The sequence below is a fragment of the Magnolia sinica genome, chromosome 2, assembly GCF_029962835.1.
Source record: "Magnolia sinica isolate HGM2019 chromosome 2, MsV1, whole genome shotgun sequence".
In the NCBI taxonomy this organism is placed as follows: domain Eukaryota; kingdom Viridiplantae; phylum Streptophyta; class Magnoliopsida; order Magnoliales; family Magnoliaceae; genus Magnolia; species Magnolia sinica.
In genome coordinates this window covers 45,386,895-45,411,931 of record NC_080574.1, presented here as the reverse complement: position 1 = coordinate 45,411,931, position 25,037 = coordinate 45,386,895, and the positions used below count along the sequence as shown (strand labels likewise).

At 39.9% G+C, this 25,037-nt stretch overlaps 1 protein-coding gene across 6 annotated transcripts in view; it reads right to left on the bottom strand.

Annotated features, from left to right (window-relative positions):
* LOC131237070 (uncharacterized) overlaps positions 1 to 19,838 on the bottom strand; it is a 35,117-nt gene extending 15,279 nt beyond the window's left edge. For 2 of the 6 annotated variants that reach the window (XR_009167006.1, XM_058234720.1), the window contains exons 1-4: positions 19,668 to 19,837; positions 11,634 to 11,692; positions 10,217 to 10,477; positions 1,576 to 2,656 (exon numbers count right to left, since the gene is read on the bottom strand). Coding sequence is in view for 5 of the 6 variants with exons in the window: in XM_058234720.1 (XP_058090703.1) it covers positions 1,576 to 2,626 (1,051 nt within the window). In the remaining variant the exon portion in view is untranslated. Of the gene's footprint in view, positions 1 to 1,575; positions 2,666 to 10,216; positions 10,478 to 11,633; positions 11,693 to 19,667 lie in introns of all 6 variants that reach the window. The other 4 variants (XM_058234722.1, XM_058234724.1, XM_058234721.1 and 1 more) reach the window with 4 other exon arrangements.
* Between the last annotated feature and the right edge of the window lie 5,199 nt (positions 19,839 to 25,037).

Genomic DNA, 25,037 nt, shown 5'->3' with positions numbered 1-25,037 from the left:
TCACTCCAAATTTGACCAGCAGATGCCACTGATGGTGAGAGAAAACTCCATGATTACAATTGTAAATGGTTTTAAGGGGAGTACATGTTGAAAGGAATAAAAATGAAAATTAGAATGGTAGGAGTGTGTGAGGCCATCAATCTTTATGAATTCAGCCATTAGTCTGTTACCATTGTTTGAACTTACAAAACCTTCAACAGATGAGCGTGTTTAGATACGAGGAATCCAAGGTGTGGATATGGACATCGAAATGATTAGGCAATGACTATTTCCATCTTTATTTAGAAAGTAGGATTCCAAATGTTAATATTAAAAATAGGGAAATGTACCTGAGGGCAACATGCCAATTTCCCAAATGGCTCACTGCAGTCAAACCTGGACGTGGTACAGCAGTCCATGACTTGGGGTATATTATACAATGCATAGCCTGAGAATATCTACAGTACACTTGGGTTTTCAGTTTGTATACACAGGGCCCATGGTTCAGTGATCCAAACCATTGACATGAATGTCCCCACTCCGCACATGTTCACGAGCACACGGAATTCAAAGCCAGCAGATAGACAGTTAAGAAGAAAATATAGCAACAGTTCAAAATCAACCCAAAAAAAGGACAAAGACTCAATGGCTAGGATCTTAAAATGGAAGAAACTTTCCATGCTAGGGGCATCCTCAGTTAATCCCATGATATTAACAGTCTGGATCACTGAACCATATGCTCCACTTAGCACAAAATTAAAACCTGAGCGTAATTGTATGAGACCTCATGACCCAAAGACTCATTGGATACGGCCCACCCTGTACCACAGGATAGGTGTACCTCAGGGGTAACTCCTAAGAGAAGGCTCTAGTGTGGGAAGGAAAGTCTGCAAATCCGTTAAAAAAAAACCCCACGTAATGCGCAGGAGGACCTCTACAAACAGAAACCCCCTAATTACCAACCCGCCTGCAACGAGTTGTCACCGTCAATATAGGGACACTAGGGCGCAGACTCGCTATTATACTGGTGGCTCCATACAGGACAACTTAATCGTATGCGTGCTCAGGCTCCCCTGTTCGGGGAAGCCCTCCGCGCGCGCTAGGAATATGTTGTGTAGGGTACATGCTTTTCGGGTCCAAGTGGTGGACCTTTTCACATAGAATGCTGATTCTTAGCAATACGGTCCTACTGGCCATTTGTAGGTCACCTGACAGATGGTTAAGATTTTAAATCAGTGACATTTTCTAAAACCCAAGCAATGCACGGTCTCATTCAAGGATTGTTATGCAACATATCCAATTTGAGTGCATCACACCCGACAGGGAAATTGGTTCTTGTGCTCAGGTTAGACTCCCCTTCAAATATAGCCTCAAAACACAAAAGCCACAGCAGAAGCATGAATTAAGCGTTGTCAACGCCATTAACACTGATGATTATGTCATATAAAGCTATAGCGAAATTAATTAATATGAGACTTCTTTTTTGAATGATTCAATTCTCTGGAACCTGATATGCATTTCCAAAACCCTGCGAACCAACGCACGTTCTTTGAATATAAATAATATCAGAGGAACAATATTATGATGCTGACCTACCATCTTGAGAGGCCGGGAAGGAATAACTAGGGAAGCTGTGCCTGGTAAATAGTTGATCAGTGGGGTGCGATCTCTGCATGAAGTCATCAACTGGTATGGGAAGCTGGAACTGAGCTTCAACCCCATGACCAGCAGCCCGCATCTCTGAACAGCTGAGGCTCGCCATGGACCGAGGCATTAGCTTGAATGCCAGAGAACACCGTCCATACATGCTACCCTGCAGGTTACCTGTCTCAGTTCGGTGCAGCGCTGGGCTGACATAACCTGCAGTTGCCTGGTATAGCGCAAGGCCAGGGTAGACAACGGCTTCTTGGGGTCCAAGATCCCCATCCACCAGTATCCATCGCCCATGGAAATCCCTGATGTGTAGGCCTGCCTTATCTGACTTAACAAGAGTTATTAAGCTTTTATCAAAATGATGCTCATGGTCAGTGTACATGACCATCTGGCTGTCTTCTTGTGCTGCCAAGCTGTGGTGCTGTGCTGCCTGAAAAGATGGTCTTGAATGGCAGCAAACTGACAGGACAGAAGATGATATTTCCCTACTTCTAAGAGGGATATTATCAAGTATTTCAGTAAATGAAAAGCTGCGCAAGTTCAAAGAGAAGCTGACAGCATCCAAGATGTCTCTAGCAGCCCTGCCAAGTAGTGCAAATATATCAGGCAAACCAGCTGGAGGGAATTCCATGGTGTTGTTGGGCTCTGTTGGAGTCAAGCCAGGCCTGTAGTCATACGTTTCTTGCCATAGCTGAGGGTCCGCATAGTAACCCGAGGTCTTACACCACTCACGGGTGTCATTAGTATGGACCATCTCAGTAGCTGGGTATGTTCTTTGATGGAAGAAGAGACGAGCAGATTCCAGCCCAGATCTTAAAAGAGCACTATCGCTCGCCGGTAGTTGAATGATGGCGGCAGAATACTGAGCAAGGGATTGTGACAGAGTTGACACAGAGATTTTGTAAGAATCTGAAGGGAGTCCTTCGGAGGCTATCAGATCAGTGAGCCTCACGCGACCGAGAGATGGCAGGCCAGTGCCTGCCATAGCACCCATTCAAGATGGCAAGAACACGGATGATGTGCACTGTTATAACTGCACATTGTTAGCTTCACATAAAGACAACAAGCATCATCATTATCTTAATCTGCATAATCCAGGTAAAGGCATTGGACTTTATGGTTACTGATTATTCTTTATTCCAGTGGAAGAGCAAAGAGAAAATGCAAATAAAAGAAGCAAGCAACTGTTTCCAATAGAGGTCATCTCAAGTCCAACTGGTTGGACCACAAGTTATTCCATGGAGGGGATAACTTCCAGCCTATTAACTGCATGCAACGTCCAACCCATCCAATAAGTTGGCCCTACTATGAGGATCACCTTGTGCAAAAATCAACCATATCCACTCATTGAGTGAGTCACGTCATTTATCAATGGCTAGACATTGCTTTATATGGCGTGCTCAATAAGATGAGTAGATAGGCTGATTTTTTCAATGAGTGACCTCATGGTGGAGCCAACCAATTGGAAGGTTTAGATGTCACATGCACTTAATAAGTTGGAAGTTATTCACTAGGTGGACTGTAACTTCTAGTCCAACTGGTTGGACTTGAGACATGCAATTTCCAATAAAAATGCAAAAACATGAAAGCATGTACATTTTATAATCTCCCAATCCTTGGCCTGCTCCTCTCCCCCTCCCTTAGTTTGGGGTAAAATTCACTTCATGGGCAGATTAGGGATCACCTTTTAAATGACGGATTGGTGGAAGTTTTACAATCTGTTACCCACTGTACAACAGAAGCAGATTGCATCCTGCCCCCATATGGACAGAACTCGGTCCAGGCAGGGGCCCTGTGGGGCCCACCATGATGTATCGGCTTTATCCACGCCATTCATCCATTTTTCCAGATCGTTTTAGGGGCATGAACCCAAAAATGAGGCATATCCAAGGCTCAAGCAGTGTTCGAAATATCGGTATCGCACAATGTATCGCACCCTTGGGATACAGATACGTATCGGTTATCGCATGGGATATATCGTTTGTATCGCATAGTTTATCGCACTTTTTGGGAAACATGGGGAAACATTGGGAAAATGGTTGAATTTTTTAATGAAACTTTGGGGATTGTTAAAAAGGCCCCTTAATACACACTTTTAAATCATAACATCTCAAAAAAAAAAAAGATGCACATAATAAATTTCCTTTGTATAGGGTCCTAAGCTATGCGATGTTTAACTGAAAGGACCGCAGTAATGTTTTTGGGTTAATTGGCATCACAAACATGAACCCAGTAATGCAGACTATTAGTGTGTGACCCCATTCTCTTCCAATGCTTTAGACTGTGCCATCAACGTTGATGCTTTAAAGAGGCATTATATGGTGTGTGAATGCCTCATTACAGATGATAAGCTGTTAATTTTGACATCTTAGGCCCATAGTTTTCCTAATCCGGAAGATGTGATGACAATTGCATCCCACCATGAATGGATGTTGCCTAAAAATCTACTAAACTGAAAGGCCCAGCAACCAACATTGGGACATTTTTTAGTTGAATGTGGGCCATTGTTAATATTTATATTTTTAACTGCTTATATGTAGGCCACAAATTATAAGATGAAGATTATCCTATCAAGGAAATTTTTTGGGTCACGGTCTATCTATGGTGGGAGTAACATGCCAATCATCTAGATTTATGGACCCCACTTGTCAGAGCTGAAATCTTGCGTATACAGGGATCGAGTGACATTTAATTCCACTATAGTCAAATTTTATTAAATGTCTATTGTCCTTTCTATGGATGCACTCACATTAGTGTGGCATTTTTTGGGCCCCACCATAATGTATTTGTTTCATTCATTTCGTTCATCCATTTCTACAGATCATTTTAGGAATTGATGCAAAAAATCATAGGGATATAAGTCGCGGGTGGACCACACCAAAGGAAAACAATAATGATTGGATATCCACCATTAAAATCCTCCTAAGGCCCACTGTACTGTTTATTTGACATCCAATCTGTTGATTGGGTCCTAAAGACCCAGATGAAGGGAAAAAATAAATATCAGGTTGATCCAAAGCTTTTATGGCTCCCACAACGTTTTTAATGGTCAACGTTCATTCAACACTGTTTCCTATAATTTGGTCCACTTGAGTTGTGGATATGGTTCAATTTTGGGCTCAACATTTAAAATGATCAGTAAAAACGGATGGACGGCGTGGATAAACCACATGTAATCACGATGGAAATCAGTAGAGTTTACTCTGAAAGATAAGAGCGTACCGAGTACGCAATCACGTATCAACCCGTCACATACAGGGGCACGACATCTCCAAGTTACGTGGGTCCCACCAGGATGTATTTTTTCTATCTACACCGTCCGTACATTTGAAGAGATCATTTTATAGCATGAGCCAAAAAATGGGTCAGATCCAGAGCTCGAGTGGACCCCACCATAGAAAACTATGGAGAAAGGTTTCAACGGTGGAAATAAGTATCATCACTGTTTCCTGTGGTATGACCTTAGATTTTTATAAAATTTGGGATCAACCCTTAAATTAGATGGGAAAACGGATGGACATCGTGGATGGACCACATACATTAAAGGTGGGCCCAAGTGAATTTACTGAGTACGATAAGAGCGTACTGACTAAACGCACCATGCACCACGACAAGCCATCCGCGGACGCGGATTGGGCACTGTGTACTGAGTAAACTGTGGGGCCCACTGTCATTCAAGCATTTTATCAAATCCGTCCATCCGTTTTATCATATAATTTCAGGGCTTTAAACGAAAAATTAATAATATCCAAAGCTCAAGTGGACCACATCACCTGAAACAGTTTGAATTGAAGTCTACCGTTGAAAAGTTCTTGGGGCCCACAGAAGTTTTAGATCAAGATGATATTTGTTTTTTCCATTCATCCATGTCTTTGTGATATTATGAACAGTTTGGATGACAAATAAACATCAGGGGCCTTATAAATATTTCAACGGTGGAAATCAATACTTCCACTGTTTCCTTTGGTACGGTCTACTTGAGATTTTGATATACTTTATTTTTGGGCTCAACCCCTAAAATGATCTGGAAAAACGGGTAGACGGCGTGGATGAACTAAAAAACCCCACAATGGGCCCTACAGAGTTTACTCAGTACGATAAGAGCGCACGGAGTAACTCAGTACGCAATCCTTTTTCCCCATCCGCGCCGCGCCCCTCTTTCGCTTTCCCTCTCTATTTTCACCGCCATCCACACAGTCCGATCCGAGTCTTTCACGCACGCAAGCTCTCGTCCCCTCAAATCTCGTTCCAGAAGGAACGGTTCGTCGATCCGACCTGATTCTTCGCCGGAATCTCCGAGAAAGGGGGAAGTTGAAGAAAATGGCAAGAAAATCCTACTTACCTGTCGAGTGGCCCACCTCCGATCACCGTTGCAGCCAAGTACGCTCCGATTTCTTCTTTTTTTTTTTCTAATGGAGAGGAAATCTCGCCATATCGTCGATATATCGTGCGATATCGACGATATATCGGCCAATATTGGGATTTTGGATTTTTTGGTTATCTTCCGGTGGTTATCGGGGGTGTATCGTTTCGCAGTGGTGCGATACCGATAATATTGGCTGATATATCGGCCGATAGTATCGATATTTCGAACACTGGGCTCAAGTGGACCACATCACAGGAAGCAGTGGTGATACAACGGCGAGCGTTGAAACCTTCCTACGGCCCACTATGATGTTTATTTGCCATCCAACCTGTTCATAAGGCCACAAAAACCTGGATGAAGAGAAAATAAAAATGTCAGCTTGATCCAAAACTTTTGTGGTCCCCAAGGAGTTCTTAATGGTAGTATTCAATTCCCACTGTGTGGTTCACTTGAGCCTTGGATGCGCCTCATTTTTGAGCTCATACCCCAAAAGGATTTGGAAAAATGGATGAACGGCGTGGATAAACCTCATAAATCACCGTGGGCCCCATAGAGCCCCTGCCTGGACCGATTCCGTCCAAGCAGGGGCAGTACACAATCCGCTTCCCCATATATCAACCATCCTCTTTTACCCAGGATCCAAAACTGGCTGTTGCAAAGGCTAACCTAAGCAGGTCAGCATTGTGCCGAAAGCTTTTAAATGACATATGGAATGGACCATCAATTCATTCCATACCAATATTGGCAGGCAATGATGCAAAAATCACAATGATTGGATCACACCGACCTTTTGAAAGTCATTGTGTTATCAGTTATCACCGATTCACCATATGTTCTTATGAGCCATTGTTCGGATAGTTAGTAATTAGTATCACCTAGCCAAGTGCTTCTTTGGAACCATAAGCAATCCACAATACGGCCTGGCATATGGATATTTAAAGATGATAAATCTATTTTTCTTCCCTCAATCTTCAGGAACAAAAAATCCCTCGTTTTGATTGGCTCACTCTTCTCCAAGCAATTTGAGGTCAGCTTTTAAATGGTAGATGGGCACAAGTTTTATGATCAGGATGCCCACCAGACATCAACCTGCCTCTTGTACATGGACACAAGAACCAGGAGAGGCACACATTGACAACACTGACAAGCCAACATCATGTTATCCCACCCAATACTGTAATGATTGATCATCTTTTAACAGTCATTTCAAAAGGTAGAATGTTGCAGCATGGATCAAAAGCCATTTTCCAAGTGCCATAAGGTAATATATCAAACGGATTTCATAAACTTGTAAAGGGCATGATCTCTGCATAATACTGAAGTGAAGATCAATGGCCCTTATTCTTAACAATATCTTTACAATTTTTTTCCATTTTTATCAAGGAAAATTTTGTTAATACGAAAGAGAGCTCCAAAATAAGTGTAGGAGGGTTATTAAAGCTCGGAAAATGGCTGTCTATAGACGAAGAATATTGTAAAATGTGCCAGGATAGTGAAAAATTCAAGGCTAGAGTGGCCTCTAATTGGTTATATTCAGGCATGTACCAACGGAGAAAATTTCTTTAGCTGATTCACGAAGGGAGGTTTTTCTTAAGTGATCCTTTGTACTAGGAACTCTTATCAATTACCTTAATGGATAAGAGCTCATTTTTTATTCTTATGAAGTGTTTGGATAATGGTGTGTTGTAAAGGCTGTTAAAAGGCCGTTAGATAAAGGTAACGATGGCCACCATTACACAGTACGGGGTCACAACGGCCATTACAAAAATGACCTGTAACGGCCTTTACAACCTCCATAACAGCCCATTACGCCACCTGTAAAGGCCATAACAGCCCTGTAATGGTCCATTAGGTGGCCGATAAAGGTTTTAGAGTTTTTTTTTTTCAATAAAAAAGAAACCATGTTGGCCAATACAGGAGCCATAACAGCCATTACAGCCCGTATCGTAAAGGTAATGGTGGTAGCCATTACGGCCACCATTACCATTACGGAATACCTTGGTTTGCAAAAATAGAAATTTCTCCACTGACAAGACAGTTGGGCTGTTTGAATACGTGTACCAGTACAACACACAGTAATTGTTACTCTTATCCATGGTCAGAATTCTCTGACGCAAGAAACAAGGCAACAATTGCCTAATGAATTTGAGGATTCCACTTGCTAACCAAACAGGCATCCCATTTTGGAAGTCTATTTTCTACAATGACCATGGAAATTACCATTGGGTAATCATTACATTATCCGTGGAACACAAACATAATCAATGTGTCCGAACACACCCTTAGTAAAATTTTCATTATTTATTAAAAAGGGAAAAAGGAAATATACAATCGACACCTACATGTGAAACGTTGTCAGCTTGACTACTAGATAATGCCAAGCAAGAGTAACAGCAAGCTTTATTACAATAAAATCATTTATTCCGTTCCATTCTCTAACTTCAATCCCATGGAATCGCAAGGCTACATATCTGCACCCTTCAATCAACTTCTCGCAAGCCACAATCACAACCCAACACCAAAAGCAGATAGGGGATTGCTCACACACACACAAAACAATGGCATGACAGAACATACAATCAGCATCTACTGGGAGTTAGTTAATTATTTACTAAAACCAAGGTTCCTAGACTTTTTTTAGCCTGATTACAATAACTTTTTTTATTAGTAAATAGAACAAGTTCCATATTGTCAGGCCAAATTGCCTTTTTGTGCTTGTTTCGTCAGAAATTCAAGAACCTAAAAGCGGTCAACTTACTTCGTAGGAGATCATGCCTTGCAAAAGGTCTAGAATATTGCAACTTACCTTTTAGAGGCACTTACCTTTTAGAGGCTTTTAGGTTTTCCTTAATACTTCAGGATTTTTTTTTCCTCTTGCATTAATGCTATATTGTTGTTGTCCTCTTTAGGGGAGAAACATTATCTTTCATATTTGGGGCCAGCTACAAGGATGATAATGATGATGATGAACATGAGGGATGAAAAACTGGTAATGAGCTTCTCCCTTGGAAGCAAAGGTAAAGGTGTCGAGATTGGCAGGCTGGTTTAACTTGAAAAGAAAATTACGATAATGAGGGAAGAAATGATATCTTTGCCACTGATGATTTTCACATTCTGATACCAATTAAGTGGAGCCACCATTCATTAATGTACAACCATACTAGACATGAGTTTCATGATTCCAGAAAACATAAGCTTTACACAATGAGATGAAAATCTGCATCAGAAACAACCCACTGGCAATTTTAATATTGAATTAATACAGATACTCTTGGAAGCGAAAGCTCCACTCTTCCAACCAAGAAGGTTGCAAGGTCAAGGAACTGACTGTTACCACGAGTCTTTGCCGTGGGATCTCATAGCCTTGACCTCATCAAGCACATCATTACTCACAACTAGGGCTGTCAATGGATCAGGGTCGGGCCAGGAAAAATCGAAATTTTGAATACGCCTTGCCCATCGGGGCCGGCCCGATCGGTTTAAATCCCAGGCCGAAGCCAACCCCAGGTCCAGCCTGTTGACAGCCCTACTCATGACCATGCATTTTGTTACACTTCCTCCTTGAGAGTCCAAGAGTATTACATGAGCAAAAGAAACAAAATAGGCAGGTTGTCTCAGATGTCTATTAGCATGGCAGAGGCAAGAGCTGTTGAAGCATTGTCTCAAAATATTATAGCTTCAATCTAGATTGAGGGCGATCTCAAAATGTAATCAGGTGATATAATAGTCATCTCAACATTATCAGGTTCTATCAATGTTCCATGCTTATTTCCTTGATGAAGGGAATTCAATAATCTAACTGATGGGAAATGGTTCTTCCTGCCTTTAAGGACTGCCACTCTTTAATAGATAGCTAAAATAGGTATGGCTACATGTGATCCTTTCGTGACTGTGAAGTCATCAATTATTTGCATGACTTCTCAAAAAGACAACTTGCATGATGAGAGAATAAGAAGCTAAGAATATTGTGGCCACAGAAGAACAGCATCTAGGTAGAAAATACAGTGTGTAATTATTCGTTGTGTTTAGTTGCCATCAAAACAAGAAAATATCAAGCCGTAAGGACCGTTCTATACTTTTCTTTATTTATTTGACCTTTTTTTTCATTTCGCTTTCTTCTTCTCTCCCTTGTTTTTTTAAAAGGCAATGGAGAGCTTACAGAAAATTGTTAGTTTCAAAGGGGGAAAAGAAAGAATCATCTTTATGTTCAGAACGTACCAGTAATGTGTCCTCAAGTATTGCAATGATCTTTTAAGACAAGTGAGCAAGACATGGAGGCCTGCTCTTTTGTAGATCCACAGTTGGGTCGTAGGCAGCCTCCCTGTGAACAATACAATAACCTGGGTTCTGATTTTCCGCAAGGCTTGAATCCTCTTGAGATGGGGTAATCCTTCTAATTGCAAGGACTTTTTTCATAATATCCACCAGGGTAACAAGCCCAACATGCTGATGTACCCAGGATATGTTATAAAGGGCTTCCTGCAAAACATGCCAACATAATATGAAGTAACAACAAATAATCCTTCACTTAAAATCGCTTTTTGAAATGAATAATGGTGTTTTCACTTTTAAGGAACTGTATGATCCTTGAAACAATGATATTATATGCAGAGTATCAACAATCCAAAGTCCATACAAGTGTTCGATTGATGATCTAGACCTTTTAATCTAATGAGTCCCACCAAGTCGGAACACTGTCAAGTGCGAGGTTTCTCCACGCAGCTGACTCATGGACAGCCATTTTTTACTGATATGATACACTAGATCCTACGTACATATTGTGTAGAGAATTCTAGAGAAGATTAAAGTTCCGTAGAGACCTCTCAACCATTCTAGAGTTCTGTAGAAGCTTCTTCTAACTAGCATAGTGTAGAATAATCTAGAGGAGTTCTAGAGGATTCATAACATTTGGATAATAGCCACATGACTTCATCCTAGCATTCTAGAGGCACCTCAAAAGGTTGCAACTCTTGAGCAATATAAGTCTCTTCACTCATACTATCTCGTGTGAACTCCTCTTCCAAGTAGCTTGGCAACACTTGGGTGATTGGCTAACTCATCCACAAAAGATTTGTGAGCTAAGTGCCACAAGGTCTACACTTGGGGAAGTATTCAGACCATAACAAGTACCAAAGCATAGTTATAAAGGGGTTTGTGAAGCTTGTGAGACAAAGAAGCACAATGACATCGGAGGTGACCAACAACAACCAAGTTTGCAGCAACAGGGGTAAGATGCGTGGAGCTCGCCATGGCCGAATGACAGGATCAGTTAGAGACCATGACCATGTAAAGGGCCTAAATAGCGGATTTAAGGACCTTGAGGGGGAGATGCTAGGTGCCTTGAACAAGCTGCCCAAGATGCAACATCGAGAGGTGGATGTTTTCCACGCAAAGGTGTTTGGAACTCTCACATGCTGCAAGAACAAGTTGATGAAATAAGATAGGATTGGACCACATATGGAAGAGGATTATGGCCACAAATGAAACCACGAGGATGCCAACATCAAACTCTATGACCTTCAACTGATGGAGGGATGCCAGGAAGCTGGATAACTTCCCATAAAAATTGGAGCAGTACTCTGAACCTATCTCGTTGAATAATGAGAAGATGAAGGAATGGAGCACAACTACACACCTCACTAACAGACCGGCATCATAGTGGCATGGGCATCATGCAAAGATCTAACAAGGTACCTGCACGATTGACATTAGGAAGATTTTAAGAAGGAAATTAAAAACCAAGTTTGGCAAGAACGCCAAGTTCTTGGCACGACAAAATTTGAAGCAGTTGAAACTTTAAACATACAACCTCACTCATGATTATATCAAGGAATTCTCCACACTTATGCATGAGAAGAACTTGTTCAATCATGGATGGTCTACAATCTTGGGCCCGTGGGAACTGCAACGGCAGGGCATGTAGGGCCTTACATGGCCATGGCAGTGCAAAGCAGCTAATAGAATCAAGAAGAGTGAGTCGTCCATATCAAAACCTACAAAGGGCGAACATGGCAAAGGTGGGAGAGCTTGAGGAAGGTTCTAGCCATAAGGAAGGTTCAAAGAAGTCATTCAGCAGCAAGGATGGCAAAGAGTCAAAGACTCGAAGAATGGTTGAAATGAAGAAAGAAGTGGAAAAAGGGAGAAACTTTGAAAATAAAGATTTTAAAATGGGACCATTATGCTCGTATCAGCCATAATGGCCCTATATTGGTGCTGATATGTGCCAGTATTGCAGTATCAACTGATACAGCCCATTTTTTTTCTTAACATACTGGTTCAACCCCATATCACATAACAGGTGTGGCCGATATAGTTATGACACAGTCATTAAAACCGTGCACATGGGGCAGAGTGTTGGGTAGTAAGATAACATGAATAGAGATTGAGTGTTGCAAAGAAAAGGATGTTAGATGGATGTGTTGTAAGACTAGCAAGAATAGAACTAAGAATGAAGTATTCTCATGAAGCCTAGGGGTAGTGTTGATAAGAGATGGTTTTCTCATGTACAATGAAGACCTAAACAACTTCAGTAAGATGGGGATCATAGACAATGGTTGAAGGGCCTGAAAAAGGATGAATGAAAAACCTAAAGGACTTGGATCAAGACAGTGAGAAGGGATATAAGACTTGTTCACTTACCAAGGATGGGACCTTAGGATTGATTGGCGAATCTTGAAGCTGGCCCCCAACTGGCCCAAATAGTTGGGACAAGGCAGTGACAATGATGATGATGATGATTAACTAGATTTGTGAAGCTAACCCAAACAGTTTGTGACAAATGCAGGGTCTCAATTGAGGTAAATGACTTCAGTTCAGAATCTCAGAATTTCAACGAATAGATTAATGAGAATTGTCCACCAACTTTCTGGTTGTGATGAAACGTCCACTGTAAATGTTGCCTATATGCACTGCGATTCAATCTAACCAAATTGTAGCTCCCCTTGTAGGTGTTTCATGGTCTAAAAGCCACACTAACCAGGTGATCTTATACATCTGATTGTGATGAGTGAATTTCGAGTCTAACTAACCATTTTGTTTTGATGACAAACATCAATTGGGCACCCTTCAGAAAAGAAGCGGTCATCGATTCGGCATTGCGGTTCATTAAGTGAATGTGATCTCCAAGTAATGATCCATTTGGAAAGGACTTACTATTTGGGCATGTAACTTCGCTAATCCTAGTAACCATTCTCTTTTTAAATTGTCCAAAGTGATAGGCAATCACCTGTGGGTGATCGATGAGAATAGAGAAGGGTATGTTGTGCCAATGTGTTGGTTGACAAGATTAGAGGGCTAAATGCTAAATCAAATGTTTGGAGGAAGGCTCTGAAGCCTATAGGCTTAAAATTTTAGCAGAACCAAGATGGAGTATTTGACATGCAACTTTAGTAGAAATAGGAACAGTAACAGAGACGAGGCATATGTTAAATCAGTGGCCAAGAGATCCTTCAAAGTGATATGTATTGTTTACCTTTACTCCATAATTTAAGATGATAAGGATATTTTTGAAGATTTTTCCAACAAAATTAGAGCTGGTGGATGAAGTGGAGATATGCCTCAAGAGTATTGTGCCACCCTGCATGTTTATCAAACTTGAGGAAAATTTACAAATCATCCATTCAACTGGCTATGGAGCTAAGTGTAGGGGCATTTAGAAAGCAGCATAAGGAAAGATTCTTGTTAAACAGATGATGACATTAAGATGGATATGTGGGAGGAATAACAAAGAAATAAGAATGTCGTCACTAAAGCAGCCTAGGAGTAGTCCCAATAACAAAATATGGGCAGAAATAAGAATGGTTTAGTCAACGAAGACGGGAGAAGGCTCCAATGAGGAAGGTAACATTTATTAGGGTTGAAGGACCTGAACCCTAACAAGAAGATGAAAGGAATCCCTAAAAAGACTTGGACTGAGGTGACAAGAATGGCTATGGCGGTTTGTTCATTAAGGAAAGGACTCGGATAAAATTTATTAGCGAAATAGGGATCATAAAGCCAACACCAAATATATAGGACAAGGCTATGATTATGATGACAACAACAATGGTGTTGTAGTGTTGGCAACAGCACGATAGGCATCTCCCATTTTGTATTTTAGTTGTCCAAGCAGTAGCCAGTGACTAAATGATTAATATCTGTCAACTAATATGACTTTGTCTATCATGTGTTACCGAACCCATATTGTGCCCCTCCCATACTGAATCTCATAATGTGGACAATTTTCTTTTTTGGCAAACATGGGATTTGGATTGAGGTAAGAATGGACTTTGGTTCCAAATTATAAGGGCTGGACTGTTCGGAATCAGCCTCTATGTATTGGTTGTAGTTTCCCAGCTACCATAACTGTGACTTACTATTTGGACCAGTGCCCATTTTATTTTTCCCCATCCAATTGATAGTCATCAATTGGGTGGTCAGGATCATTTTGTAAATGTGATTTCCATGCTTCACTCCATTCAAAAAGGGCCCTACTATTTCACTAGTCAAATCCAGACCAATAAGCATTCTCCTTTTACTATCCAAACGGTTTGGAATAACATGAATTTATGAAATTGTGCTATAAAAGAGAAGTCACAATTTGAAGAAATTGGCAGTAAATTAACATTATGTGAACAATCTACCAACCATACATGCAATAACAAACAGTGGAGGGCCTTACCATGTTCATACAAGCATACCCCCAACCCCCATGTTTGTCAAGAAAGGTCATTGGCATCTGTCAAAGGTACTTCTCATGCATGTTGGAGATGTTGGCCATTCATCAAATGGGAGAAATGGAACCCACAATAAGAATGATCCGACCCAAAATCAAGCTGGTCCACACATGATGAAGGCCTTGCCCACCTAGGCCCATTATATGGCCCAGTGAGACATAGACACATGGTCCACTGCAGGGCCCAACATATGCTGATTTTTGGACTGCTTATTTATAGGTTTGGAAGCCTAAATGAAGGATTGCATTTTAGTATTTTGGGAGACATGAGGGAGCTAATTTGAAGATATGATTGATGTGATCGGTACGATTGAAGATATGGGGCTGATTTAGAGATATAATTAACATTATGTGTACAATCCATCAACCATATATGCAATAACAAACAGTTGAGCACCTTACAATGTTCATACAGGCATACCCCACCCACCACATGTTTGCAAGAAAGGTCATTGGTGTCCGTAAAAGGTCCTTCTCATGCATGTTGGAGATGTTGGCCATTCATCGAATGGGAGAAATGGAACCCACGATAAAAATGCTCTGACCCAAAATCAAGCTAGTCCACACATGATGTAATGCAAGGGCATTTTCACACCGGGCTCAAGTGGGGTAGCCCGTGGGATGTGAGGACACACTCGGGGTGGGTGACCCATGTGATTTGGGGCCCACGGAGGAGGTCTCGTGTTCGAAACTCTTCACCGGGGGTGATTAATGCGCATTTCACACCGGGCTCAAGTGGAGTAGCCTATGGGATGCAGGGACACACTCGAGGTGGGCGGCCCATGTGATTTGGGGCCCACGAGGGAGGTTTGGCCAAGGTCGTAACCTATGAGATGTGGAGCCTGGGTTATGAGATAAAGGGATTAACTCGTCATACTCTAACAGTTCGAGCTTTTAGAGCAAGTGGTTAATTGTCCTGCATCCAATGTTTTAAATATCAACGATATCGGCCGATATATCCCACGATCAGTGTTTCAAATAGCGCCCGTAGCGTAGCGGTAGCGTACGCTACGTAGCGTAGCGTGGCCATAGCGCTACGTAGCGTCCCAAATAGCGTAAATCCCTTGTAGCGCACGCTACAAGGGTCGTAGCGTACGCTATAGCTACGTAGCGCGTAGCGTCCGTAGCGTAAGCTACAATCTATTTTTTTACTATTTTAGTTTTTTTATTATTTTTTCACGTTTTCTTTGTTTCTAATGTTGAGCAATGTGACACTTGTATTGTACTTGATACTTTTAACCCATGGGATTTTTATTTCTTTTCATAATTGTGACTTGTGGTTTCAATTAGACATTATTAATTAAAGTGGTTTACTTAGGAAGTTGTTGATGTAATAATTATTTGATTTAGCTTATATATGTGGATTGGCTTTTGATAAATGATAACTAATAACTTTTTTGAACATGCTTATAATTGATAAAATGAATCATCTTTTAGGCATTTTTATATTTTTTTTCCCTTTTTTTCCACTATTTATTATATTTATCCTATTTTTAAATTAAAAAATAGAAATATCGTGTAGCTTATGCTACACGCTACGTATTTACGCTACACGCTATAGAGGGCTAAGCACTACGCATCACGCTACCGCTATTTAAAACACTGCCCACGATATATCTTGTATCCCACCTGTGCGATACGAAACACACAAGTAGTTGGATATATCCCACATGTTCGATTCGGTGAACTTTTTTTTTCGATCTTTTTTTTTTTATAAATCATGTTAAATTAATGTCAAATTGTTACAAATCCATAATTTTTCATGTTTTACATGGCATGAAAAATTATGGATTGGGAACTTCGATTTCGAGATTTGGAGGAGAAGGACCAAGTTGTGGAAAATTGGAAAAAAAAAAAAATCAAAATCAAATAATTATATAACCTAATATAGCGATTCTTCTTTTGTTTTTGAATATATTGCTTGTGTTTCCACATGTCTTCTTACATTTATAAATTATATGAATTGACTTTGAATATACTTCTATCAATTCAGTTAGACAACGCATAGATTAGGACCCCATACAAAGAAAACCCATTATGTGCACTTATTTTTTGTAAGGTTTTGATTTGTAAGTGTGTATTGATGTTGTAAGTGTGTATTGATGTCTTTTTTAACAATCACTAAAATTTCGTTGAAAAATTTGACCAATTTCCAATGTTTCCAACAATAACGATACATTACGCAATACAACCGATATATCCCATGCGATAACCAATACGTATCTGCATCCCAAGGGTGCGATACGTAACGCAATACCGATATTTTGAACATTGCCTACATCATGATGCAAGCCTGCCTAGGCCCACAGCCAATCTAGGCCCATTATATGGCCCAACAAGACACAGGCCCATGGTCCACCACAGGGCCCAACACGTGCTCATTTTTGGACTTTTTTTTATAGATTTGGGGGCATAAATGAAGGATTGCAATTTACTATTTTGGGAGACATGAGGGGGTTAATTTGAAGATGTGATTGAATATACGTAGGAGATGTGATTGACATGATTGACGATATGGGGTTGATTTAGAGATATAATTATTTTCTATGTTTGCTTTTTATTAGTAGGCTTTTACCATATTAAGGAAGATTGGATTGGTTTGAAATAAATTGTGATTAATTTGAATCAATCTCTTAATTGGAGAATTTTAATAAAGATTCATTTAAAATCTATGAAAGAGGTGGTGGTGTAAGAACTAGTCATTCAAATATTTTTCTAAATATAAGTTTTCTTAAATTTTTGTAAGAGAAGAAGGTTGACATCAGCAAAGTTCTCTCCCTCTCTAGTTTAATATTCTTGTGAGTGTAATTCTCGTCACTTATTTGCGATTCGGTGTCAATATCTCATTGATTCAATAAACAAGTTGCACCAACACATCATGTGGGCAACACATGTATATTAAAAACCAATGTTCAAAAGAAAAGATGGAGAATATTCAGTATTCAATGTACATAGTGACCCACCTAATAATAAATAGTCCAGCCTGATTTTGTGAACCAGGGAATGCTCAAGATCCCAGTGTGATTTCTGCATGTGTTTGAATCCTGCGAAATTAGGTGGGAGCCACACTGATCATGCCCTAGCCTGAAACCCCCAATCCAGTATACGTAACGTATGGCACACCAATGTGATGGGGACATCACACGCACACTCGCGCGCACGCCGCCCCTACGCACGTACGCAAGGAGAGGGAGGGCCCCACCATCGATCTGGCTCGATGACGATGTCTAGGGAGGGCCTCCTAGTTAGAAGACGGAGTTTTGGTTCATTGGAGTGGACCGGATAATCAAGTAAAGCCCATCATGGGATCTCATGATCGGGGCCCATTGGTCAGATTGATTTCATATTTTAGGTTTTGATTATTTATGTTATTTAGAATATCATGAATGCTTTAGATTTATTTGATTAGTTTTTATTTTGATTTACTTCATCACCAAGTAATAGGTTGCGCGCATGGCGCGAGTTTTAGGGTATAGAGTTTTCTTATAAATAGGCACCCCTTGTAGCTCGTTTGATTCATTGAAGTTGAATAAAAAAAAATTCATGTGTGTTTTTTCTGCTCTCTAAGTTTCTGAGTTGTGGAAAAATTTCAAGTGAGTGCAAAGCCCTCCCTTTTCGAAGGGCTAACTACCGCGGTGCGAAGCCACGTTTATCTCAATCCGCCCCCATCTCATATCATCCATATTTCTCTCATTCGACGATCATTCTCGCATCAAATCCGTCTGTTTTGTAGCCATTCATCTCCCCACAGCCAGTTTCCAGAATCTGGCCCTGCAGGAGAGCCAAAACTTCGAAGGAGCACTGCACCCCGACCGCACGTCGGATCGCCACGAGGTTTGGAGGATTTGAAGTCCCCCCGGCCGACCAAGGTCAAGGAAGCAGTTTGGGAATTTAGGCCCCCATCACACGTGCGGCCAGCCCCCCTACGCACATGCGTCAGGCCCGGGCCGCAGTCCGCACGCGGGAGCTGTCTTTTGGTTCAGGTTTTCTTCTTATTTTTCCATTTTCATACCTATTTTCAAAACCCTAACCCTAGATTGCATTATCCTTAATTTATTTGCCCCTTTTCTCACCCTAGGGTTCCTTGAATTGAAATTGGTGAATCCCTTGGATTAGGGACTGATTGTTGTGCACGTGTGGATGATTTCTATTTCCCTTTGAGCATCATTTGGTTCATAATTTTTATTGATCCAGCCCTAACATATGTAGGCTTGGACCCGCCTAGCTTCCCCTTAATTAAATGTTTGGACTTTCATGTGAGATATAGAATTTGTGTACTTGTTTCTGAACTAACGTGATCTTAAGCCTGAAATCTCGCACATCATATTTGAATTTCATGTCCTGCATCACAATGTGACTGGCGCAGTCTGATTTCATGCCAAAACACGTTCACAATAGACCGCACCAGATACATGGCATCCCGGATCCTGCACAAGCATGTGATGGCCACACGTGTTTGAGATCCAGGCAATCAGGTGGAAGCCACCAAGAACACACCCCGACCCAAAACCAGGCCTCTCTATTCATCATATAAAGCAGCACATATATCATGAAAACCATCCAGTCGGAGAAAGAAGATAATGATCGGTTTACATTTAATGTAGAATTGTGGCCCACCATACGAGCGGGCCGGCTTGTTTCTTCATGTCAGGGCATGATAAAGAAGGGTCCCATCTGATGATGGCCCGGATCCTGCGTTCAACATACGCACACAATCGCATCTTGTCTCACTTCTTGCTTTGAAAATTCATGATTTAAAAACAAAAATCAAATTTAAAAAAAAAAAATTCGGATCTTTCTCTTCGTAAAATTCATGGTAACAAATCAAATGAAAAAAAAAAAAATCAAAGATAATTTCTCTTGTATGAATTGCCTCTTCTATTGTCTTGAAGATTCATGCCAAGACAAGAAATTTAAAAACGAATTGAAAAAAAAAAAAAGAGGAAAGCAGCTCACCTGAGTCGAAGAGAAGATCCAGAGAGGGAGAGCGAACTTGTTTTTTAGGATTTTTCTCTGCCCATGAGCCTCTTTTCATCCACACGCAGCCACGCGTGACAAAATGCACACGTGTGCCAGATCTCATCTTTAAGCTAGATGGACCTTACTGCTGTGATGTTATAAAATGAAAGGAAAGCCGCAGCGTAGAATATAAATGGACGGCTAAAAAGATTGTTACAGCACTCCGTTAATTCTGTTTGGTCCGCTGTGCCCCACCCGATCAGTAAGACAGCCTGGTTATTAAGAGAGTGTCTGATTAGCGTACCCCAACTGAGGGAAAGATTGCGAGAAATTGACCACTGTAAACCTCACCTTCTACCCAGCGTCTTTTCCAAGGCGCTCTCAAACTTTAATTTCCAAAACCAAACCATTACGTACGGACATATAATTTTCAGACGAAAAAAACTAGTATACAGCTTGGTTGTATTGTCCTAGCCGTAGACCTATAGCTACGAATTATAACCGTAGCCAAAGTAGCGTAGCCATGGCCATCAACAAGGCCACCCTATTAGGCCTGAGTTTTGTGGGGTCCTCTACACACGTATAAGGCCCCCTTTTAGCCCTTTTTTAAGCCCCCAAACACTCCCATTTTGAAATTTTCCTAATCTCTTTCCCTCAAAACCCAAAAACTACCCCCATGCCAATTCTCTACATCCAATCCTCCCCACCAAATCCAATTTTCCTGAATACTTTTCATCTTTAGGCCCTCTATTTACTAAAGTTCTACCTTTCAAACTCAATTCCCTCAAAACCTCTCATTCCTTAAACCCATCTTCCTCAATGGGGCATTTAGCGCAGGGTATTAGATGGGATTAAGTGGGATAGAATTGTATTTGGTCCGGTGCAATTTCATCCATCATTTGGAGAGGACGGGAAAGGTTAGGATTAGTAGGGATGGAATTACATTTAGTCCCATGGAATTGCATTTGGTACATGCATGATTTTTGTGGATTTTGAAATCCATTTACACATGTGGGCCCCACATTGATGCATGCATTTATCTATGTCATTCATCCATATACACCGTTTATATGCGACATTTTAGTTATATATGTGTACAAGTGAATGACATCCGTTATGAATTTGGTCCGTTGATTACAATTTCATGGTCCACCAAACATGATTTTACTTGATCCGATGTTTTCCAGTAGCAAAATTTTTATCCCAAACATGGGTTTGGATGGCTACATTACCATAGTATTTTTAGACATGCAATCATTATGCAATAATGGTGTTAATCACATCTAATACAATTCAATACCATTCAAATCCATGGACCAAATACGCCCCAAGGGTACTCCGAATCCATAAAGTTGGAAATTCAACGAGGCAAACTTAAATTTGAGCGAGGGAAATTAGAAATTCAACGAGGTAAACTGGAAATTGAGCGAGTTTGCCCCGCTTAATTTCTAGTTTGCTCGGCTCAATTTCTAATTTGCCTCGCTCAATTTTCAGTTTGCCCCATTAAATTTTTAGTTTGCCCCGCTCAATTTCTAGTTTGTCCCGCTTAATTTCTAGTTTACCCCGCTCAATTTTCAGTTTACCCCACTCAATTTATAGTTTGCCCTGCTTAATTTCTAGTTTGTCCCGTTCAATTTTCAGTTTGCCCCGCTCAATTTTCAGTTTGCTTCGCTTAATTTTTAGTTTATCCTGCTCAATTTTCAGTTTGCCCAGCTCAATTTCTAATTTGTCTCGCTCAATTTTCAGTTTGCCCCACTTAATTTCTAGTTTGTCTTGCTTGATTTTCAGTTTGCCCCGCTCAATTTTCAGTTTGCCCCACTCCATTTCCAATTTGTCACTCAATTTTCAGTTTGCCCCGCTCAAATTCTAGTTTACTGCGCTCAATTTCTAATTTGTCCCGCTCAATTTCTAGTTTGCCCCACTTGATTTCCAGTTTGCCACGCTCAATTTCTAATTTGTCATGCTCAATTTTCAGTTTGCCCCGCTCAATTTTCAATTTGCATCGCCCAATTTCTATTTTGCCTCGCTTAATTTTTAGTTTGTCTCGCTTAATTTACAACCGTTTCTTCTATAGGTTTATAACCATATATACTCGAAAGTGCCCTTGCATTATCCACAGTGCCACCATGGAATTCTGTATTGTTTATGGTGGCATTGTCTAATACTGGTGGATCAATAGCTACGGATTAGTAGATATGGCTACGGATTATAACCGTAGCTTTATATAGCGTTAGCCATAACTTTTAAGCTTCATACATCTTTGAAAAGCAGAGGTATTTTCATCTTTTATACCCGTCCGCACAATTTCTAAGTTTTGAAAGATTCAGAAAAGACGCTGCGTAAAAGGTGGCGTTTACAATAGTCAATTTCTCAAAGATCGCATTTATCACTAGTGTGTCACGGTGTCACATGTGGCTGAATGTGGCTGGGGACGTGGACTGGGTAATACCCGCCCATCCCTAGCTAGAGGCCACCGTGACGTATAGATTTTATCCACACCGTCTATCCATTTTTCCATGTTATTTTAGATTACAACCTCTAAAATAGGCTGTTTTAACACTCAAGTGAACCACATGGAGGCATTAAATATCTACCCTTGAATTTTTCTAGGACACGTAAATGTTGGATGAAGCTGATATTTTTGTTTTTCCTCATCCAGTGTATGTGACCTTATATCAGGTTGGATGGCAATTGACGATCGTGGTGGGCCCTAGGAAGGTTTAACAGTGGGTGTCATTATCACCTATGTTTCCTGCAGTGGGGTACACTTGAGCCTTAGATCTTCTTGTTTTTAAAGCTTATAATATAAAATGATATGGCAAAATAGATGAACGGTGTTGCTATACCTCACGGTGGCCCCTGTCCGTTCCAAGCTAAGGACGGGCGTGCCGAATCCGTGTGCATAAAGCTATCACTGCTGACCCGTAGAAAGAGGTGCTGTCGCCAAATCGGGGACGCAGATTTACTGGAAAAGCTTTGGCATAGAGTTCCTACTATTGAAACTTAGGTGGGGCCTACCATGATGTTTGTGAGAAATCCACCCCACTATCTGTTTTTTAATATCATTTTAGTATATGCAGACAAAAATGACAAAAATGAGCGATCCAATAATCAAGTATGCCGAAAATGTGAAGATTGAACGTCCACCGTTAAAATATTCGTGGGGCCACAAAAGTTTGGAATCAGGATAATATTTGTGTTTCCAAATTCATCCCAATAGGAATGACATTATGAACATTTAAACATCACTATTGACCTAGAGAGGTTTCAAAAGTAAGAATTTCCATACTTAACCTTTTCCATTAGCGTGGTCCATGTAGTCTTTGATAATGCTAATATTTGAGATCAAGAACTAAAATGATATCAAAAAATGGATGGACAATGTGGATTTCTCACAAACATCAAGGCACGCCTCACCTAAGTTTCCAGTGCAGGAACTTGGTATGAAAGTCTTTTGAGAAAATCTGCATCCCCACATTGGAACTCGCGTGAAAATCAGATCCATTCATTAGGTGGGGTATGTCTTGAACATAACTTTGGCCCACAAACAGGGCCAATACACTGATCACCTAATGCCCATTACCAGACTCGGCTTTTGGGATAGGGCATCTTTGAGTACATGCCCACGCGCCTATCATTTCGATCATTCATGCCTGGCGAGATTATTCTCTCTTTAAGTTGACGCCTAAACGATGGGAGGAGTTTGAATTCAAATGGATTGTTTGACATGATATTAAAGCGGAGATTTAAGTATTTTATAAAATAATAAAAAAGAAAAATATTTTCATTCCATATGATAATTTATGTTATTTAGATAGTAAATAACTATGCTATCAAATAATAATTATATTTTTTTTCATATTTTAGATTATTAGCCTAAAAATATACATTAATATTAAAATATATATATATGAAATTTTCACTCGTCATTGAAAAAATACTTAAAATTAAATATTTCAATACATAATTTGCAAATCATGTGGATCAATGCCAAATTCAGCTAAGTCTACTTAGCCAAGTCAAGGACCTGGTTATTACTTTGGGAGCATGCTTTGGTTAGCATGGCATCGGCCTGATTTCAGGAATCCACTGAGGCACTGTTAACTTGGGCAAATGAAAATATGTTAGCCTAGTTAGTGTAGGCTGAGTGTGATTTTATTTTTTCTGATCTTTTTCATAATAATAATAAGAAGAAGAAGAATAAAAAAATTAGAAAGGATGATTTATTTTTTTTCAAGATAAAAAGATTACACATTTGTCACTTTATTTTTCAGATTTTTCAAAATAAAATATTTGCCCATCTCCTAATTCCATACCCATCGTCTAATTACATATTTTTTTCTTCTTTTCTTTTAAAAATAAGGAGAAGAAAGAAAGAAAAAAAGAACCCATCTTCTAATTTGATTTTCTTATTTTTCTCAAATTAGAAGATTTATACATTTCTAGTTTCATGATGTTTCATTATTTTCTACTCTTTTTTCATAAGAAGATTGACACATCTTATAATTTCTTTTTTTATAAAAAAATTCAAAATAACAATATAAATTTCTAATATTTTTTCAAAAAAGAAGAATATATTTTTTTTCATTTTCTGATTTTATTTATCTAATTTTTTTATTAATTTTTCTTATTATTCTCTTTCCACTAATCAATTTTGTTCTTTTTTTCAATCTTTTGATTTGATTTTATTTTATTTTAAATAAGAAGAAAAGGGAGGGGAGGAGCATGAAAATCATATTTTGACCCACTTGTAGACCTGCCTAGTTAACCCGGACCTTATGATAGACCAGGTCATGGTAAGCATTCTATGTTGCAATAGTTCTAATGAAAATCACTATTGTATAATTATTGCTTTTACCTTTCATTTCCGGTGGACTCTACGTTTCCAAACATGCCCAATGTGAAACAATAGCAAAAGCATCATGTTCTCTCCTTTTAATCCAAACTCCTTTATCAACTCTTATCTCCCTCTGATTATCCCACGTCCAAATAGTCATCCATATCTCTCGTGGCATGAAGAAGAGGAAGAAGAAAATATACGTTATTTGGTGTGTTAAAGTAGATAAAACAAATGGTGGCCTTTTAAAGGGTTGGATGCCATATATGTGATTTAGGAAAGTTTCAATCCTAGGCGTTTCTATAACACTTTTTCTTGATGTACATTATTTTTGGGCTCATTTCCAACATAAGCAAGAGAATTTGATGGATAGAATGGATCTCACGTGAACATCATTGTGGGCCTATAGGGCTTTTCTTTCAAAGAATCTTGCAAATTGGAAGTGTCCACAACATTTGTTTTATACATTCTGTTTAGGTGGATCCTTGACTATGGTGCCCATTGTGATATTCGAATCTTACATTTGTTGG